This window comes from Ciona robusta, chromosome 10 (genome assembly GCF_009617815.1).
Source record: "Ciona robusta chromosome 10, ASM961781v2".
NCBI lineage: Eukaryota > Metazoa > Chordata > Ascidiacea > Phlebobranchia > Cionidae > Ciona > Ciona robusta.
This window is the reverse complement of record NC_143244.1, coordinates 5,201,509-5,221,348: the sequence shown is the minus strand read 5'-3', so window position 1 is coordinate 5,221,348 and position 19,840 is coordinate 5,201,509. Positions and strand designations below refer to the sequence as shown.

Here is a 19,840-nt window from a genome sequence, read left to right as displayed (position 1 = left end):
ATGTGTCTCGTCTCCCCCCAACCTATACTGTACAGACTATTAGACATTCACGTATTGATATAACGCGACGCGAATATAAATAAACTTATTACTATAGATTTTGATCGACAACACTTACTTTTATTTAAAATGTTCCATACATTATAACCCACAACACTTTGAAGAAAAAGGTCTATGATACAGTTGGCGTTTTTAATATATAGTAGGGTGGGGAAGACGGTACACCTTGAGCACATAATATTCAAATATCCTGGCCGGGTTTTAAACAGTTAACAACGGTATATAGGAGTTGTAGGGATACGGTTATATAATTCTTTGAATGTTATTTATTCATTACTTAATTGGATGAGGAAATGCAATGAAAAGGTGTCCCATCTTCCGCACCCTACTATATAACGAGTAAATAGTTTCAAACGAAAGTATGTTGCTAAACAGAAAACAACATTTTGAGTCATATCATACAAAATAATTTAACGATTTCGTAGGAATAATAAGATGTGTATTTTAGATAGTAGTTCTATTTCTTGGTGTTACACGCCGGGTTACATGTCTTCCTACAAAAAGCTTGAACAGTTCCAAAGTGGCATAAATTCTTTTTTGACGGACACGAAGGGTCAAGGTCCACATCCAAACAACCACCTGAAAAATGTTCAACAATACTATTAAATAAATAAGTCACTGTAGTATGAAAACTTACCCCCTCGTTTCGTACAGCAGGTTTTAGCACAGTTGTTCTGCATGAACGTGGCGTATGTGTCGCAGTAGCCAAAAGATGCGTAAGAGACGCAGGTGCTAGTTATGGTCTGATCAATAAGGGCTTCACATCCGCTTTGTGGCTGACAGCTTCCACCCGTACAAGTCACTGACTGTGTTGTTGAGCCGAGACAACCGCCTTGACCAGCAGTCCCTCCGGTACAAATGCGTGTCTGCTGCTGCATGCAGCTTACAGAACATGTTCCGCTGTTAACCCAAGAACTCCAAGACCCTAGCACCGGACAAGCGTGTTGGTTGCATGGTATCGACTGCGTTGCAGAGCCAGGACAGCCGCCGACTCCAGGCGTTCCACCATTGCAAGTTCTAGTCTGCTGTTGGGCCCCAGTTCCGCATTCCTTGCTGCATGAACCACTGTTAACCCAAGTGCCCCAGCTGCCTACGGGTGGACAAGCTTGCTCATTGCAGGCGATAGTTTGTGTTGTAGATCCAGGGCAACCACCAGCGCCTGCAGTTCCACCATTGCATGTTCTTATCTGCTGTTGAATGCCACCACCACAAGTTACTGTACAAGTCCCACTATTTGACCAACTACTCCAACTGCCCTGTGGGGGGCAAGCTTGTTGGTTACAAGCAATCGTTTGTATTGAAGAACCAAGGCAACCACCAGCGCCTGCAGTTCCACCATTGCATGTTCTTATCTGCTGTTGAATGCCACCACCACAAGTTACTGTACAAGTCCCACTATTTGACCATTCACTCCAACTACCCTGTGTTGGACATGCCTGTACATTGCAGACGATAGTTTGTGTTGAAGATCCAGGACAACCACCAGCGCCTGCAGTTCCACCGTTACAGGTTCTGATTTGTTTCTGTACACCAGTGCCGCAAGTGACGGAACATGTCCCGTCGTTAGTCCAACCACTCCACGAAGAACCTTTAAAATTTGACGTATTACATGCAGTTTATTCAAAATAATCCTACCCTCACTCACCCCCACATAAGCCGCATGTTTGCGGACAAATATCTCGCATTAAGGAGACATAAGCAGTTTGCTGACATAGAGATGACAGGGTGCCACAATCGGTCAGCTTATCCTTGCAGGTCGTGTCGACTAAATGCAATTAGAGTTTTATACAAAAGATTAACTTGAAATTAATTTGGAAAATGTTCATTTACCGCATTGTGCAGCACCGCACACCCCTGTTAGCGAAGAAGTTCCCACACATACTGTAGTTCCACCTTTCGTGTCACAAGCCCTAGCGCCTGTCCTAGTTCCACCACCGCAAGTTACAGAACAATCGCCCCAAACCCAATCACCCCACGTCCCGCACGCTTGAGTGTTGCAAGCCTGAACGAAATATTGCTTTCATATTCATATCCTGCTCTTTGCCTGAAACACGTTTGCAACACATATAGTAGAGTGGGGGGAGATGGGACACCTTTCATATTTTTTCTCGTCTTATTTGGTAGTAAATGAAGAACATTCAAAGAGTTATAGATTCGTGACCTTGCAACTCCCATTGGACGTTGTTAATTGTTTAAATCACTTTTATGATATTTGGATATTATGTGCTAAAGGTGTCCCATCTTTCCCATTCTAATATATCTTATTATTTGAAAAACTCAGTGTCATATCTGAATATAACCAACACGAAAAGTTGGAAGTCTCATTATACAATAGCCAGCAAACCTACTTCGGTTTCGCTTTCTTCGCTTGCTGGACAACCAGAACTTCCAACGGGACCTCCTACGCACGGTCGACTCCTTGTCCTTGTCCCGGAACCGCATAATTTACTGCAAGCTCCCCACGGGAGAAAAGAACCCCAACTTGTATCTATTGGAATTGTTGGGTAAATTGGTCATCTTTCTGTTTTAACTATTTTACATTATGTGTAATATTAGCAGACGCCCTTTTAAAATACGCTAATGCATATTATAGGCCAGCAAACCGGTGCTAAAATTGAAAAAAATCTGTATCTCGAAGACACAATACGCAGCTTTCCCAAGTATGGATATTATGTTATCTACTATAAAATATAAACCGAACATACATTTTAAGTTATGCGAATATATGGCCAATGCTAATGGTTATGCGAATATATGGCCAAGGCTAATGGACTAGTATGTAATTGTATCGTGAGTTTCTGCATTATAAATATTAATAATAACTTTATTTGTCTCTTCGGTTACAGTAGCGAAGATTTAAAATACCTTAAACAAAAAGACAGGATATAGCGACAAAAAAATTAAACATACCAGTATTACGTACATACACAGCTTTACTTACTTGTACAAGGATTATTCGGGCAGTTTTCTGTTTCTGTTGTCGACCCTACGCACCCTGGAACACCCACGGCGCCGTTGCTGCAAACTCTTGTTCGTTTTCTTGTGCCGGGACCGCAAGATGGGCACGTAAGTGACCACTCGCTCCAATCCAGCCAAGCTGTATCAAAAAGTTCAAAAATCATCAAAACATAGGATTTTTGTATACAAATGACTTACTTGGTAAAGAACATGGTTTCACTACATGTGATAACTGAGTCTTTGAAGCTATCCAGCTTTCAAAGGCAGAAATCTTTGTGTAAACGCCATACGAGTTTGCCCGACCGCACCCTCGTCCAAACGCAGTGATTCCGGCCAAGTACCAACTGCAACTGTCGCATCGCTGACAAACAAGCGGGCCCCCAGAATCACCTGGAATCAATACATAGTAGGGTGGGGGGTTAGGGCCACCATTTAACTAATACCGACGCAGTTTCAACACTATGTTTTTCTATAGTTTAAATCGTGTTAGTTGCCCTTTTTATCCAACTAAATTCTTTCACCGTCTGTTAGTTTGGTGTTAATTGTCTGTCTTCTCAGTGCTTGTTCTTTTGTTTCCTAATCACTATTTGTGGTCCAGTATTCGCATATAGCTTGTTACGGTCGATTAACCTTTCTGCGTTTTCGCTGCAGCTGGTCTGATTGCTCTGCGTCTCACGTGCCGCACATTGCGCGTTTTTTATACTCGTGGTTTAGGGTGCTTCAGGAGTTTTCGTTGTATACTGTGTTAGTGGTTGTTTACTGTAAGGTAATTGTTGTATTCAGTCAATAAGTGATACTTGTATCGAGATGTTATTGTGCATAGGGTCGTATGTAATCGTTAAGTGTATCTTTTAATGTCATTTTTAGATTGTTTCTATTAATTTACATGTTTTATAGTTTAGTTATATTTAGTGCAGCCTACAGCAGACTATACGACAGACAGGCCCCGCGATGAATAATAATAAAAACAACTTATTTGTCTGTTCGATTACGGTAGCAAAGATTTAAAACCATTTTAAACAAAAAAGTAGGCAGGATATAGGAAAGACACAATTAACCGTTAACGCAGCTTCCAGGACCTAACCGTTATACGTAAAAATACTTTTAAAGTCACTATAAGCACCTTGGCATGCGTCTTTTCCGCCTTCTTGATATCCAGCACATAACATTGTCGAGGGAACTACTTTTTGCGTAAACGACTGGTACACGGCTGCACACGTATGTACGTTTACTATGGGAACGTCTACCTCTTGAAGTGGCTGAGGTGTTGAACCGCCTTCCGCTGCATTTACATAAAGGGGAATATAGTACTGTGGGTAAGATGGGACACCTTAAGCACATAGTATCCAATTACTCTAATCATGTTTTTAAATTTTAACAACTTTGAATGTATTTTGCTGTTTACTACTAAATGGGGCGGGAAAATAGAATACTATATAATATTGACGATTTACTTTGATCGCGCTAATGCAGTTCAAATGCCCAAAGTATATTCATTTTAATGCATTAGGGCATAACGTTAGATGTTCAAGTATAGTGACAATTTTAATGCATAAATTTAAACAAATGTTTGAGCCTTACGTACCCAACGACCCGTATCCAGTTGCCCAGCATTTTTCTCCGTCTGGTGGTACCTGACCATTAGGCATGCATATTGGTGCTACATACAAGCCAATTATGGCAGGCGTCGACAGCCATAAAATTGCCACGTCATTTTGTAACCGCAAACTGTCAAAATCGGGGTGACGCTCAAACTGTTAACGTAAAAATCTTATTAAGATGTAAATTACAAATTGTCTCAAAGCTTTGCAACCTACAAAAGGGCCCAACATTTTAATCTTAGTGTGTAAAATATGGAAAGGGCCATTTTTGATCCCATGTTTCCTGGTATGCCGCACCGCAATATCTCTATATGGAATAGAAAATAACATATATCATCCTTGGCCTAATCTAAATCCGTGGTGTTGCATTATAAGGTTGCAGTAAGAGGGCACATGGTTTCATTTTCCTTGCTTGTCACATTAGGTTAAAAACTAGAAACATTGAAAAAATATAACCAAAGCCTTATGACTTGAAAACAGCGTTGTAAATTCTTTAAAATACAATCAGAAAATATGGAAAACTGTGTGCCAAAAGTAACCCATTTTACCCCTAAAAAAAACAAAAAATCCCATCTTACTCCACAAAACAATTTAAGTCACGATGCATTTAAACGCTATATAAAGTTATATCGTATAACTGGTATAATTTACCTTTGAAATTGTAAACGTTTGTCTGTGTACGTTCGACGTATCGTGAAAGTTCGATACCCCAAGCGTTACAGTGACTTGACTCGGACTGGCGTTTCTGAGAAATATAATAGTTTAGTTGTGCGTTTGGAAACGCGTATGGTAAAGCCTTACTGGATACAATGGGCAGTCGTCAGGACCAAGTTGTCCGCTATCAGTGTACCCCCGCATGCATCGCCGCCGATGGAGAGATACGCCTTGTAAAAAAACAAGTATAGAAATGAATGTTGCGTGGGCAATAAGTATAGGTAGAATATAATATTAACTTTATTTGTTTTTTGAATATACGGTAGCGAAAATTTAGAAATATTTTAAACGATCTATTCTGTACTGATAGATTCTGTGACATATTCTTACCGTCCATGGCCAATTGCTTATTCTTGCCGCAGTCCCACCGACAATACGTCCACTTGTACTTGTACTTTTACCGCAAGTAGCAGCTGGGAAATATGCTGTTTGGTTAACCGGAGATTGAAATGTTTCGTATATATAGTAGGTTGGGGGAAGGCGGGACATCTTTAACTTATAATATCCAAGCATCCTGATCGTGTTTTAAACAAATACCAACGGTCTATGAGAGTCGTTAGGCTACTGTTTTATAATTCTTTAAATTTTCTTTATTTACTACCAAATGGGACGAGAAAATGAACGATAAGGTGTCCTTGTCGGAAATACATGAACGTACGAGAAAATAGATAAGGCCTGCATGAAACAGACATAAGATATTTCCAGAAACAACATTATATTGAGCACAATACTATGAACAATACTTACTAGTATCTATCTTGCAACACTCTGACCGTTTATAATACTGCCATGTAATATTCGAGTCTGCTCCGCACCCAGTGCATATATACGATCCTTCAGTATTCCTACACAGTGGAGCGTCGTTCGCCGTACACAGTGAACTGCTTCTTTGGCACTCGTTTATATCTAACGTACACCGTGAGTGAATGAATGTAACTTACTTTATCCTCGCGTGGCCGGAAAACGACAGTTGTTATACCTCAGGTGTTCATACACCTCGTGCTAGCTTACGCGTTACCAAGGATGTTACTTTGTGGGTGATTAATTTTATTGTAGATTTTTAAGTGCGGCTGATAATTTAGACAAGCCATTAGTTACCATTCGGTTTGACCAATTGCCGTTAAGTGTCTTGCCCAAGGACATATACGCCCACGATGGTAGCAAAAACGAGCTTGATCTCGTTACCTCTGCTGGGTTAGGCAGGCTACGGCGCCGGGCTGTTTTATCTTTTAGGACTTAAAAGATTTGTTTGTTTCTTACCCAAACATGTCTTGCCATCGTTTTGAAGCTCGTAGCCGGTAAAGCAGGTGCATTTAGGCGGCGTGGAAGTAGAGTCACACTTTTGAGTGCACTTCAAAGCTAAAATGTCGAAAAACCAGGTCAAAAACGTGGTATACAGTGTAACAGTTTAATATATGTTTCATTGCATGTACTGTAGTGACCATTTATTTCTAAATACCTATATAATAGTGACTTAGAAACAGCTACAGAACAGCGAACGTTAGAAATGTTGTGTATACAAGATATATGCTTACTGAGTTAGAGAACTTGTAATTACGAATACCAATTGATAAAGGGCCAGATGAATCACGTGTTTGGAATTTAATGTAGTTAGTGTAATTTGCTACCAATTAAAACGTAAACTAACTTTACGTCACTGTATTTTTATGTCTTATTAAAACCTTAAGAACACGGAGGAATATAATACCGCAGTGACAAACATGCATGAGTCACCGGTTTAATGAATGGATGTAAATGACTTTATCTTCGTGAGCAGGAAAACAGCAGTCGGTATAACACAGGTGTTTTGTTTTATACACCTCGTGCCAGCTTACGAGTCGCCAAGTATAAGTTACTTTGTGGCATGGCGCCCTCTATAAAGTTACTTTGTGGCATGGCGCCCTCTATATAGTTATAGAGGGCGCCATGCTTTGTGGGCGTTATTTTTTACACAATGACAAAGCAAAATAATTATAGGCTACACATAGTACTTACTTGAGCAACTTTGAGAGTAAACCACAGAAAATTGAAAAACGGATGCAAGTAAAACAACAATCAACCTAAATTTAATATTTTTTGATCAGTTTTATGTCAAAAAAATGTGATTTAAAAATGTGTACCATACTTACCCGAAACGCATTTTGTGTTGTTCTTTTGCGACTAAAACAAAATATGGTTTACAGTTACATGTACCAGAAACTGCTGCATTCGAATTGTGATTTCTACAAAACATATTAACAAGTTTACAATTTTTTACTTGTTTTGTCAAAGAATGGCATTTGGCTTCACATTTTAAATGAGCCTTTAAAAATAGTTCACGTTCCAATAATACATCGCTCTGAAAACGTACTTGATGATTGGTGAGACATTTGCCAAAACAGAATTGCTTACGTTGTGCCCAATCAAGCACGTTTAGCGAATTTCTAATTACAGCTAATTATGTTATCACTTAACCCGTTTATGACGTCAAAACATATTCTCGAACATGCTTCAGGATTGTCTATAATCTTGCTTTCATATATACTTGTGCTAATTACTAGTAAATCATAAAAACGTTTATTTTATAAAGTATTCGTAAATTCGCTTAAACTACATTGAGATATAGTTGCCCCGTTCGCGCCGATAACTTTCTGGGTAAAACATTCGGCAAGCGTAGGTTTTAAGTTAACTTTTGTTAGTAATGTGTGTACATAAAATTTAGGGTGATTATTTCCGCTTGCTATAATTCGTTTTTTTGCAGGTTATTAAGTTTACAAGTTTACGTTTTGTTACATGCGCAGTAGTACACCTGGCCTACGCTTTTATACATTACCGCGCTTTGTTGTATACGCATGTTATCGCTAATATAAGTGCTTATGTAAAAATTGTAACATTTTCGTAACCGTAAGTCACTACTTGAAACTTCAAACGATCAAACGTCATAGCTATTACGGTAACTTTAGACCAAATTAAGCCTATTAGCACCGATCCCCACATTCTTGACTGTCGTTACTGGCTTAATATAGATGCGGTAATGAGCCGCTCCTAAACACCGTCTCAATCTATGCTCGTGCAAATATGTAGCATGTATTGTATAGTATTGTTCGCACATTAAGGCAGGCTATGATATCACCATAGTACATCCGGATGAATAATTTCAATACTCTCATGTTATAATCGTCAGACTTTCCGATTTCTTGTTTGTACGCCGTGTGTGTATACCGTTCGTAATGTAATTGTCTATACACTGTATTACTGAAAGCCTAAACAGTATAACATTGCGGTGAAAGCGTTTTAGTAGGCGCATTAGGCCTTATATATCCTACAAGCGAAATTTATTTTTAGACAGTTGAAATGTTCATTTCATGAACAAAAAAACTTTAGAAACGAAAATTTTGGCCACAAATTAAAAAAAAATTCGAAATAAGTTTTCGACGACACTTAAGGCGGTAAAAGACTCAAAATATCTGTGACGGACGTTATCTTCTGAAGATAGTCATAAAGTAGCAAAGAGGTGGAAGTATATAATGTACCTGGCCATTAATTGCAAAAAAACAAGAGGTTTTTGCTTATAAATACAAATGTAATACAAAAGGTCCAGACATTGCATTTTCAGGAATTTTATTGAAGTTTCTTTGCTGATGAAAAAATAAGTGCATCAAAGTGTAAAAATAAAAACATGTTTTTTACTGAAACTTTACACGATAAGAATAAAAACTCTAACAGGCGATGTAAAAAAATGAAAAATTAGCCACTGTACTGAACTGCATAGCCTCAAATGTACCCAAGGGTTTACATATATATTGGCTGTTAAAATTTGCTGCATAAAATAGAATGTGAAGTACAGTGGAACGCATTGCCTCGGCACCGTTTTTAAATCGCGTTATCAGCAAAAGGAAATTAATGATTCACTTTCCCTGCGAAGTCTGTTCTTTCATGGCGGCACAACTCTGCGAATGAGGAAATATACAATGAATGAAACAATGGACTTATTTATGCTTGCATGGCAGGGCAATAACAGTCGTTATAACACTGGGCACCAGGGCTCTGTTTCATATGTGGTGCCTGTTTACGATTTACTACATACGTAACTTTCTGGATGGATGTTTTTTTAAGTTTTAAGTATATTAAGTGTCTTGCCTAAAAGTACACATTTCCACAAGTAGCAGTGTGGAGGTTTTGTGCGGGACGTTACCATCGATTTTGTTGGGAGGCCTACTAAACTACCATACATATTACTAGCAAATTTCATTGGCACTGTGATTTTGCTGTTTTAAAAAAAAACAGTCGTCATCCAAACTAGGTAGAAAAGACTGCCCTACCCTCTGGGGTACAAGGAAACTAGTCACTGTACCACAATTGTGTATATAACCCATACGCTATTTTATCATGAATTTATTTTCTAATAAATAAATGTCATTTTAAACACTTAATTTAAGCCTTGTACATTACAGCTATTAATTATATGTCCCAAAACAACAAGCTCACTTTTACATATCATGCTGAAACCATAAATATTTTTTATATGCCATACAGAATTTAGACACATTTTTAGAAATATTTTAACAGAAACCTAACAGCAATAACAATAATGCTACATACCTTTTACAAGATGTATTTGAAGATGCACTTGTAATAACAATGTCTGGTAAAAAGAATTGTCAAATTTTTGGGTTAGGAAAAGTTGTCAAATTTTGGGTTACCAAAATGTTTTGAATGTTCTTACTTGTTTGATAAAAGTGGCTTCTGTTGTTAAAGGCAGAGTCACTCTCAATATCTCCGTTTAATAATTCAAATTCCTGTTTAACAAAGATTAGTTGATTAGGCTACTGAAGTCATACGGGTTGTGTCTTTACGTTTCTATAAGAACACTAACTTGATAATAATAATTAAACATAAATGGTTCGTTTGTCTGCTAGGTGTAGTGACAACGCATATTTTCTTTTAACTAATTGTGAATATGTTTTTAACTCTGAGGGTGTTTTAACAACTGTTGTTTTGTCGGTATATCCTGTCTTTTTATTTCAAATGTTTCTAAATCTTCCCTACCATTATTGTAGAGACAAATAAAATTATTGTTAATATTATAAAGTTGGAAAATAATACTCACTGCCAATAGTCTATCCAGTTCTTCTGCTGCATCATTCGGATCAATATTGGAAGTTTCTTCATCTGTAATTAATTTAACAAGTAAAATCATATTAGATTCAGCTATGGTGTCCGACGCCATAGCACAGTTGGTTGGCAGGCCTGTCTCTTATCCAGAGGTAATGGGTTCAAGGCTTGTCATGTCTGCTACCAATGTGGGCGTATGTGTCCTTGGGCAAGACACTTGACAGCAATTGCTCGAACCTAGTGGTCACTAATGGGTTGTCCAAATTATCAGCCACACACAAAAAACAAAAACAAAAAATAATCACCCACAAAGTAACATTCTTGGTAACTCGTAAGCTGGCACAAGGTGTATGAAACAACTGTTGTTTTCTGGCCACACGAGGATAAAGTAAGTTACATTCATTCATTTACCTTCACAGTAATGTTCATTAAGCAATTGTTCCAACTCATCAGATGGTGAGAGCTGTTGGTCAACTCGGTTATCGGTGTTGACCATTGGTTCTGCTAATGCCTCTTGAACAATGTGCTCAAAGCAAGGCTCTTCGGATACGGAAACACTGCTGTTCACTTCAGTATGTGCGGAGTCATTTTCTCTAAAAATGAATATTTAAGAAAAAGTAAAGGCAAATGCGATTGCGAACTAAAATTTTATTACTGCATTTAATTATATGGATTAATTATATACGCTATTGCCGTCAGACATGCTATGTTCAAAAGTGATCTGTGGATTTTTTTTACCCTAAAGGCCTAATCAACGTATGCAGTTAAGGGTCTTGTTCGGAGACACATACACCCACAATGGTAACAGAATTAAGCCTAAAACATGTATCTTCTGGGCTGCAGTCCAAAAAATTATTCACTTGGAAAAATTAGTTTCTGTTTTAAAGAACAAAAACAAGGAAAGCATGAGTTTTTGGCTGTTTTTTTTTGCTGTATAAAATGTAAAGTTGTAGTCGAAATAACTTACTCCAGCGAGTGATCATCTCTAAAGGGATCTTTGTGCTTTTCTGGACTTTCGGGAGTAAAACCAACATCACAACTTGGTTGGTTAGATTGCTGCTGTGAAATTTGTTCCAGGTTTGACTGCTGCTGTGAAATTTGTTCCACCAAGTCTGGAATACAACATTAATGAATGTTACTTAGTTATACTTCGGTAGCAGGACAATGACGTTTGTTATAACACAGGTTTTCTGTTTCATACACCATGTTCGCGCTTATTTTAATTTACGCATTAATGACTACTGGGAAGCAACTACCATTTGGTGTCTTGCCCAAGGATACTTTCATCTACAATGGTAGCAGAAGTGAGCTTTCAACCTGTTATCCTGTGGTAGTGGCAGACACGCTAACCACAAATTAATATTTGCAAAGTTCAAAAATTACCTGAATTTTGAATTATTTCACTACCAGTGCTTTCATAGGGTATGGAGGAAGTACAACTTTCAATTTCAACGCTTGTGGATTGTCCTCCATAAGATGGAATGCTGAATAAACAGTTAATTTTGTTAACGTATTAACAGGAAGTGTTACAGGTTCTGTGATACACACGTGTAGCCAAATGTACTTAAGTGTAGCCAAATGTACTTAAAGGACATTATCTACTTGCAAAGCTTCACTCACTATTTTATTAAACATGCTTGTTGCTATACAAACTAACAACAAAAATATAAAAATTAACAAAAAAGGTAATAAAAATCAATTTCCTCTAAATCCTAATTTACTATAAATGGAGCAAAATGTATCGTAAAACAGAGACCAACTTACGCCAATGACTGATACTCTGTCGAAACAACTTCGATTGCTTTACCAGCGAGCATAAGAAGCTCAGTGGAGGCAATTCTCTTGGAGACATCAACAAATGAAGATTCTAAAATACGCAACGTGTTTCCCTGCACCCAATCCGGGATTTCTTTCAAAATTTTGAAAGGCCTGTATGGTGTGGTAAAAGAGAAGTTTTTGTAAGAAACGGTTCGTAAAAATGGTTAAAAGCAGCGGATTTTCTTTAGAAGGTAGATTTTTATCTGTTTCTGTGTATTCTCTTAATTTTGCGGATTTTAATCGAAAATCGTCATAAAATTGGTACTTTTTCTTAAAAGGGGTATATTTTCCTATATGAGGAAGTTCTAGCCGTAAGAAAGCTTAATAAGTTACGTTTAATAAAAAATATGTGTATACTTTAACATACTTTTTGGATTTTAAACTAAAATCACCATAAAACAGACAATTCTTCCTAAAAGGATAAATTTCTGCACATGACACAATGCTAGTAGTAAAAAAGCTTAATTAGTAAGCTAATAACTTATAGGAAAAATATAGGAAAATTCTAGCTTAAAATTGGCTAGCTATAAAAAAATATGGGAAATTCTAGCTTAATTGGTTAGATATAAAAAGTATAGAAATTGTTACCTTTGTGGGATAATGTACATGTAAGTACCAAGGTTTGGGCAAGATATGGACCAGGGCTGTTTACGTGTGATCATGTTTAATAGGAAGCATGCAGCTGACCATACATCGCTTAATAAGTTGTAAACTTGAAACTCAATGACTTCAGGACTCATGTAGGCCTCTGTACCTGAGGGAAAGGGTTTGGTAGAAATTTATGGGATGTATTTGTGATTAGAACCTAGAATTTTGGTGCACTGTGTTATAACAGGCTTTAAATCCAAGGACCCATGACGGGCCAAGCTGCGGGACCTTACCCACATAAAAAAGAATGTAATAGGCTTTAATGATGTCAAACTATAGTTGTGAAATAAGTTACATTACCGTACGTGTATTAAACATAAACTACAGCAGAACCTTATGTATTTTTGCCCAAAACAATTGTAAATTTAGCACATACAATGTATTACAAAAACTTTCAAGGTATAATACTAACATAAGAAAAATTTTAATAAAAAATAGCAAATTTTATATTTCTTTGCTAAAAACAGTTATAAATTGCCATTTTTGTTTGTTGTATAGGTTAAAAAACCCAAACACTTTGTTTTACCTACTACATTGTCTAGTTTCACATATTCTTCCCCTTGCGGAACTCGCATTGTTTCGCCAAAGTCCGTTAGGAAACAACGGCGTTGGTCACTTGATAACATTACATTGCTGGCTTTTACATCACAATGCACAATATAGTGGGTGTGAAGATATTGCAAGGCAGACATTACCTGGGAAAGGTCAGACAAGGTAATGTAAATATAATACCCTTTCATTTGTTGTGGTGTCAAACTAAATATTTTGATGATATGTGTAAAGGGAAGTACATTGTACTACTGTACATGATGTCATTATAAATTAGGTTTTGGCAGATTTATATATTGTATGAACATGACACTTAATTCTGTACCAGAATCTACAAACAATTTCACAACAAAATGACTAAATGTATTAAAAAAGCTAACCAATGTATTTATATTAATGTAAAGTACTGCAATGATCCAATCCTGGCCAAAATCCTAGGACCTATAACGTGACACGTTGCGGGACCTCACCCACATAGAATAAAACACGCGCCATGGGACTTGAGATTTAGACTGGATTTACACATTACTCCAAAACAGAGAAAATTGACCGTACTTGTTTGTAATATTCAAGCGCCCAGAACTCCTTTCTCAGCCTATTGTCTGTTGTTTCCTCTGCTGGCTCGGCATTGGAATTTTCTCGCAGCAATTGATCAATGTTTCCCCCTGGGGCAAACTGCATTAAGATATGAATGCCATGGACAGTCTTAATGCCTCCATAGCATTTAACCTGCAAGAGATTAAACTGTTATTAAATGAATGTAACTTACTTTATCCTCGCGTGGCCAAAAATCGACAGTTTTTATAACACGAGTGTTTATACACTTTGGGCCAGCTTACAAGTTACCATGTATGTTACTTTGTGAGTGATTATTACTTTTTGTGGAATTTTTTTATGTATGGCTTATAATTTTGACAACCCATTAGTGGCCACTGGGTTGGAGCAATTGCTGTTAACTGTCTTGCCTAAGAACACATACAACCACAATGATAGCAGTGACAGGCCTTGAACCCATTACCTCTGGTTTAGAGGCAGGCGCGCTAACCAACTGTCCATTCTTTTACAGAGTAATTCAATTTATAAATACTCACTATGTTTTTGTGATCAACACTGCATAAAATATCAAGTTCATTTTCATTAAACCTGTCCAAAGGAATGATCTTTTCCGCAAAACTAAAAATTTAAAACAGAAAGATTATAAAAAAAAAACAACAAAAAACTAAAGCGAAAAAAGTAATAAATATATTTTAATTTTTACAATAAAACATATTTTTTTTATACTTTACCAAAAAACAGGATTTAGTAACAGAACTTACTCAAAAATGTGCCCTTCTCTTTGGCTTGCAACGTCTACAACATGAAACACACGCCCATACTGTCCAAAGCCGACATCTTTGATACTCCCGCTTGTACCTGCAAGTTAAATAGGAATTTTAGAGAAAGGATCATAGATAAACTAGTTGTAGCTTTATAGCAACCACACTTATTTTCTTACAATTAAATGTAAATATATTTTTAACTGTAAGCGTTTTTAATACTGTTTTTTGTCGCTATATATCCTGTCTTTTTGTTTAAAATATTTATAAATCTTCGCTACCGTAATCGAAGCGACAAAGAAAGTTATTATATTATTATAAACAGGTTAATAGTTAAGGGCTTGAGTATTTTTGATGGTCATTGCTGTAAAGTTGAGTAATATATGTGTGAGGTACAAGTTAAAACAACAGTAAATGCAAATGTGTGGAGTTTCATTGAAAAACAAAAGCAAACCATGAACGGTTGAGAAAAACTACACTTATTTATTGGGAATGTACAGGCATTACATTTAAAAAGCCTTTACTTAGTGCTAAGCCTGACGAATTTGTTAAGCTGGAAAAAACATTTATGATTGAAGGAAATTTGTTTTAAAGAATAACAGAGTTTACAAAAGCAAAAAGATGGGAAGTAACAGTAAAACAACAGTTGTTAAAACACACTTATTATTAAACTAAAAAAAATAATGTTATGGATAAAAGGCGTGACCGTTACACCCTACAGGCGTTACAATGTAAAAATTATGTAAATAACATTTAATTAAACATATTAAAGTTCTAATTGGAAGAAAAGTGTGCGTAAGGACACCACCTAAATCAATACAGAGATTCAACAAACCTTGGGCCTGCCAGTTTGGTGATACTCTCATGTATTGTGCATTTGGACCATATGACAAATGGTCAATTGTTAGAGCCTTGTTTAAAATAACACCTTCTGAATCGACTGTCATGTTATGTGAGATTGGTGGTGAACTAAAATGAATGCTTGTGTTTAAGAGTGAAGTAGTGTCCATCAGACATGTTTTGATATTTCTAAATACTTCTTTTTAAATAATTTTTTTTTTTTAAATATTCTTCAAATTTACGGAAGGGGCAACACAACAAATATTTTAAAATAGATTTTTTAACATACCAATAACATTAATATCTCTTTTCCTTATAAATCATAAAGCAGAACATCCATATGATGACAATTTAAATACTGTAGAATTATGTTACACATTTACTAGAGAGTGGAGACCTATCAGCAAATTTTCCTATTCTGATAGCATTTCCAATGCAAAAATTCCTATCACAAATCATACACGTTAATATTTTCCACTGGTATGCACAACGCACGTCATCACCTTGGAGATCTGCTCTTCTTTAACTGAGCTGCAAGCTCACCCCAGTACTTTGAAAACTGAACCATATGCTCTGGCATTCCATAAGCCACTTTACCCAGGCAATCTTTTACTTGCTTTACTCTTTGAACATTTGTTCGGGGCGTTATTATTTGCGATGGAGGTGGTTCTTCTTGTTCTAACCGGACATAATCTCTGGCCTAAAGGAGTTTATGGAAGTTAGGTTACACGTAATTAATAGTTTACTTAAATTTCCCAACAATACATATTCTATTTTGAATAAAAGGATATAACTTGCTTTATTCTTGAAAAAGGTGTTGTTAAAACACGAATGTTCTGTTTCATACACCTAGTGCCAGGTTACAACGCACGTAACTTTGTTGGTTTTTTCTATCGCATATTTAGGGTAGCAGCGATGAGCTTTGAACCAATAACCTCTGGGTTAGAAGAATGTATGCTAACCAACTGTGCCATTTTTATAAGGTTTAAGCCCTATGGCCGCGGTTCCCAAAGTGGGCGCCGCAGCGCACTAGTGCGCCGACGCAACTCGTCAAGTGCGCCGTGAAAATTTGCAGAAACATTTCCAATTTAGCATGGTCGAGATAATTGATTTGTATTAATATTTTATTGCAATATAAATTGTTGTTTTATATAAAAATCCAACGTGTTTGTTCAATAATAAAATTTAAAAAGTTTGTTTTCGCATTTCTATCTGTACAGTAGATTTGTATATTACGTAACAATGCCAATTATTTCTTTCGGTTTGCAATAATCATGTCCAGACTGTGGTACAACACTTTTTATATGCTTAAGTTTCATATGCTTAAACGAGCCTAATCTTAAAATACACGATAAAACTGTAAAAATGCGTTTTTATTTCTAAGACCTTTGGCTAAGTGCGCCGCAAACATTTTGAATAGCTCAAGTGGCGCCGGGTGAAAAAAAAGTTTGGGAACCACTGCCCTATGGCACAGCATGCTGTGGCACCTAAATGTAGGCGACATTGCCCCATACTCCATGCACCCAGGAACTCAGAACTGATTTGTTGTTTACAGAGAAAATGATCCTTTCAATTTAGTTTAAATTGAGAAAATGATCTTTTTAATTAATTTTAAGTTGTTTACAGAAAATGATCCTTTTAAGTTTTAACTTCTTACCTGCTGTTGAGTAACATTTGTACATATAATTGGCCTGTTTGCATATGCTGCAGAAAACACAGGTGTTGGCCGCATCTGAAAACAATAAAAGAAGTATATATATTACTAAAATAGTAAAATACACAAAACATAAATCCATATTTACATATACACATGCACAGTAAGGAAAATGCATGACAGTATATTTGATTCACAATACAATTAAGAGTGGTTTATACAAACCCATGCGCAAGGCTTAGGAAGTTACAAAAGAGTATGCCAGTAAAATTAAAAAGTAAAATATCCATGTATACTTTTACTGGTTATGTGAACCTTACGGAAGATGTTTTCAGAAGTTGAAATATGAATATTAGACTGCTTCCTTTTTGCAGAAGCAACCATAAAACAAGTTTTTTTTAGTAAATGAAGAAAATAAATAAACAAACTTGATAATGACAACGATTTTCATTATGTTCTACCGGTTGTCGTCTCCTATAAAGGCCAAACTGATATTCATCATTATCTGAAATTGTTTTTCTGCGGGCCATTTGCCCTTTTGAGTGCTTTGTCTGGCAAATACAACAGTCTGTGCACAACTTCGCTTACTTTAAAGTACGTAGTAGTAACTTTAATAACGCTAGCTCCAAAGTATGAAAACCTGTAGATTATTTTAGCTAAGTCTTATGTTATACTTCTAACTTCGTGTAATGTGTATTCCAAAACGTAATTACGTTTTTTTCGTGGAATGAATGTAAATATTTTGTTTACGTTTCCTTTACTGGAAAATCCCCTGTGCCAGGACAATTTTTTTAAATTGTTTGGGGTGGCACAGAGCCATAGAAATACCGAGTAGTCCAACCCATTGTTACGTAAAACACAAATTGAACGGCAATTTGGGTCCAAAATAACACAGTAGGTATAGGGAAAATGTATGTTTTTCGGTAAATTACAGAAAAACTTGGGCCTAAAAACAAATTTAAAGGTTGAAAAATGTAAAAAACATGTGTTATTTGTTTTCTGTGTCAAAAAAAGTCAAAAATTAGAATTAGAAGCGGTTGATTTGCGACATTTTAGTCATTTAATGCGGCTAAATTTATACATTTTTTCTAAAAAATGTTTCGTAAGGTAAATAGAAGCTGTTTTACACCTTCCCACAATAGAAAAACACAAACAAAACTTATCAAATTCGTTTAAACCCATTGTCAAAGTCACCACTTTTGCTCTATTTTGGACACACATAGACGGCAGTTGGACTACTCGGTGTTTATACGACTCTGGGGTGGCATAATTAATATAAAAATGTCATGTTTTTTTCTAATTTAACAATTGTACTATTGTGATACAAATTTTCAGAGATTTAAAACTAATCCAGATCTTTACGTTGCATTTTTAGCAATAGTTTGCAATATCCGTGAAGGGAATTAGACCGACAAGTCAAAGAGATAAAAATCATTTTGGACAGTTAACTCTCTTTGTTTGCAAGTTCCGCCTCTTGGGCAATGATACGACAAGTTTTTGGTCGTCACGTCTGTCACGCGGCATTTCGTGTAATATATTATGTCAACGTCTGACCTTTATGCGGTTGTTGATGATACATTCTCAATTAATCAGTTACCGGATTGAAACTTCCTTGACAGTCTGCGTCACATTCTGCACACGGCATCTTAAAGATATCACGCTTTTTCATGCCGGGGTTTCTCTATTACGCAATTGTCTGTTGCAATACCGAGAAATTTATTAAACCTTTAAGGCGAATAAGGAAACATCGAAAAAAAACAGAGATTGGTATATATAGGGCCATTGCCTATGCAGTTGTTGCAGATCGGCCACCACAGGTTAGACAACACACCAAGAGTGTTAAATTTTTGGAAGTACTCAAAAACTATAGTTGACTGGATAAAATGAGACGTTTTGTGTTGCTGGTTATCGTGGTCATGGCGTGTTTTGCAGTTTTGTCGGGGTGTTCTGAAGGTTCGGCGAAGGCAATCGAGGGAAACAAACATACGAGCCAACATAGGTAGCCTTAATTTCTGCAGTATTTTTATACGGAACACCCTATAACGCGTGGCCTGCACACGAATTATGTATGCGACAGTGCTGGCTATAATGTCTGGCGCCGTGGCACAATATAGTTATAGCGCGTCTACCTCGAAACCATAGAGGCCGTTAAGTGTCTCGCTAAAAAAACAAATGAATCTACAATGGTAGCGGCGACGAGCGTTAAAAACGTATAACCTCTGAACTAGACGTGGGTGCGCCGACCTCTACTTTCCACGACGCCGACTTTTAGCTTGTAAACTAAAATACTTTCATTTGTCTCAATTTATAGAAATGTTTTGTTTTTAAGCCGACAACGTTTCGGTAGAAGAGGCAACGGTGGTGGTTGGGGAGGCTGGGCCCCGGGTCAATCGAAACGTGATATTCATGATGACAATTTCGAAGACTTCGAAGACATAATCAATAATATGTAAAACTACTCTTAAAATAAACTTAGCCTACTCTGATATATATGGAACCTATTATAGTATAGCCTCTACAATATATTGCATACACCATTTTGATCCTAGTTTCGGGTTTCAATCGTTTAATAAATTATACAAAATAAA

The 19,840-nt window shown here is 36.6% G+C and overlaps 2 protein-coding genes and 1 long non-coding RNA gene across 5 annotated transcripts; 1 reads left to right on the top strand and 2 right to left on the bottom strand.

Moving 5' to 3' along the window:
* Positions 1 to 98: 98 nt before the first annotated feature.
* LOC149729873 (uncharacterized) lies at positions 99 to 7,577 on the bottom strand. The gene is made up of 16 exons (XM_089886534.1): positions 7,463 to 7,577; positions 7,329 to 7,393; positions 6,594 to 6,692; positions 6,081 to 6,239; positions 5,664 to 5,746; positions 5,421 to 5,503; positions 5,271 to 5,364; positions 4,604 to 4,772; positions 4,142 to 4,300; positions 3,217 to 3,408; positions 3,002 to 3,157; positions 2,409 to 2,548; positions 1,891 to 2,062; positions 1,706 to 1,825; positions 698 to 1,648; positions 99 to 639 (listed from the first exon to the last, which is right to left on the bottom strand). Exons 1-16 carry the CDS (start codon positions 7,564 to 7,566, stop codon positions 518 to 520), a joined length of 2,868 nt encoding a protein of 955 aa, XP_089742660.1. The 5' UTR covers positions 7,567 to 7,577; the 3' UTR covers positions 99 to 517.
* A 1,339-nt stretch (positions 7,578 to 8,916) lies between these two features.
* LOC149729872 (mitogen-activated protein kinase kinase kinase 8-like) lies at positions 8,917 to 18,033 on the bottom strand. 3 transcript variants are annotated; one of them, XM_089886542.1, is made up of 17 exons: positions 17,681 to 18,030; positions 17,256 to 17,330; positions 16,102 to 16,298; positions 15,594 to 15,727; positions 14,759 to 14,855; positions 14,534 to 14,615; positions 13,998 to 14,171; positions 13,420 to 13,588; positions 12,834 to 12,999; positions 12,192 to 12,356; positions 11,811 to 11,911; positions 11,395 to 11,539; positions 10,839 to 11,020; positions 10,423 to 10,484; positions 10,039 to 10,111; positions 9,915 to 9,957; positions 8,917 to 9,262 (listed from the first exon to the last, which is right to left on the bottom strand). In XM_089886542.1, the coding sequence occupies exons 1-17, from the start codon at positions 17,780 to 17,782 to the stop codon at positions 9,247 to 9,249; spliced, it is 1,983 nt and encodes a 660-aa protein (XP_089742668.1). In that variant the 5' UTR covers positions 17,783 to 18,030; the 3' UTR covers positions 8,917 to 9,246. The 3 variants fall into 3 exon arrangements, with proteins under 3 accessions (XP_089742668.1, XP_089742670.1, XP_089742671.1); XM_089886544.1 differs by having other exon boundaries at positions 17,714 to 18,030; XM_089886545.1 differs by lacking the exons at positions 8,917 to 9,262; positions 9,915 to 9,957; positions 10,039 to 10,111; positions 10,423 to 10,484; positions 10,839 to 11,020 and having other exon boundaries at positions 11,391 to 11,539; positions 17,681 to 18,033.
* Positions 18,034 to 18,549: 516 nt separating this feature from the next.
* LOC149729871 (uncharacterized) lies at positions 18,550 to 19,840 on the top strand. Its single transcript, XR_016385780.1, has 2 exons — positions 18,550 to 19,251; positions 19,582 to 19,840. It is a non-coding gene; the product is annotated as an uncharacterized LOC149729871 (long non-coding RNA).

Excerpts from the sequence above, each read along its gene's own strand:
- LOC149729873 (XM_089886534.1), bottom strand. The coding sequence starts at position 7,566 with ATGTTTTGTAGAAATCACAATTCGAATGCAGCAGTTTCTGGTACATGT. Across the intron at positions 5,747-6,080 it reads GTGTTGCAAGATAGATACTA|CTGCTACTTGCGGTAAAAGT; the intron begins GTAAGTATTGTT and ends CATATTTCCCAG. Across the intron at positions 2,063-2,408 it reads GCGAAGAAAGCGAAACCGAA|GCTTGCAACACTCAAGCGTG; the intron begins GTAGGTTTGCTG and ends TATTTCGTTCAG.
- LOC149729872 (XM_089886542.1), bottom strand. The coding sequence starts at position 17,782 with ATGGCCCGCAGAAAAACAATTTCAGATAATGATGAATATCAGTTTGGC. Across the intron at positions 14,616-14,758 it reads AGAGAAGGGCACATTTTTGA|TTTTGCGGAAAAGATCATTC; the intron begins GTAAGTTCTGTT and ends TTAAATTTTTAG. Across the intron at positions 10,112-10,422 it reads AACTGGATAGACTATTGGCA|GAATTTGAATTATTAAACGG; the intron begins GTGAGTATTATT and ends TTTGTTAAACAG.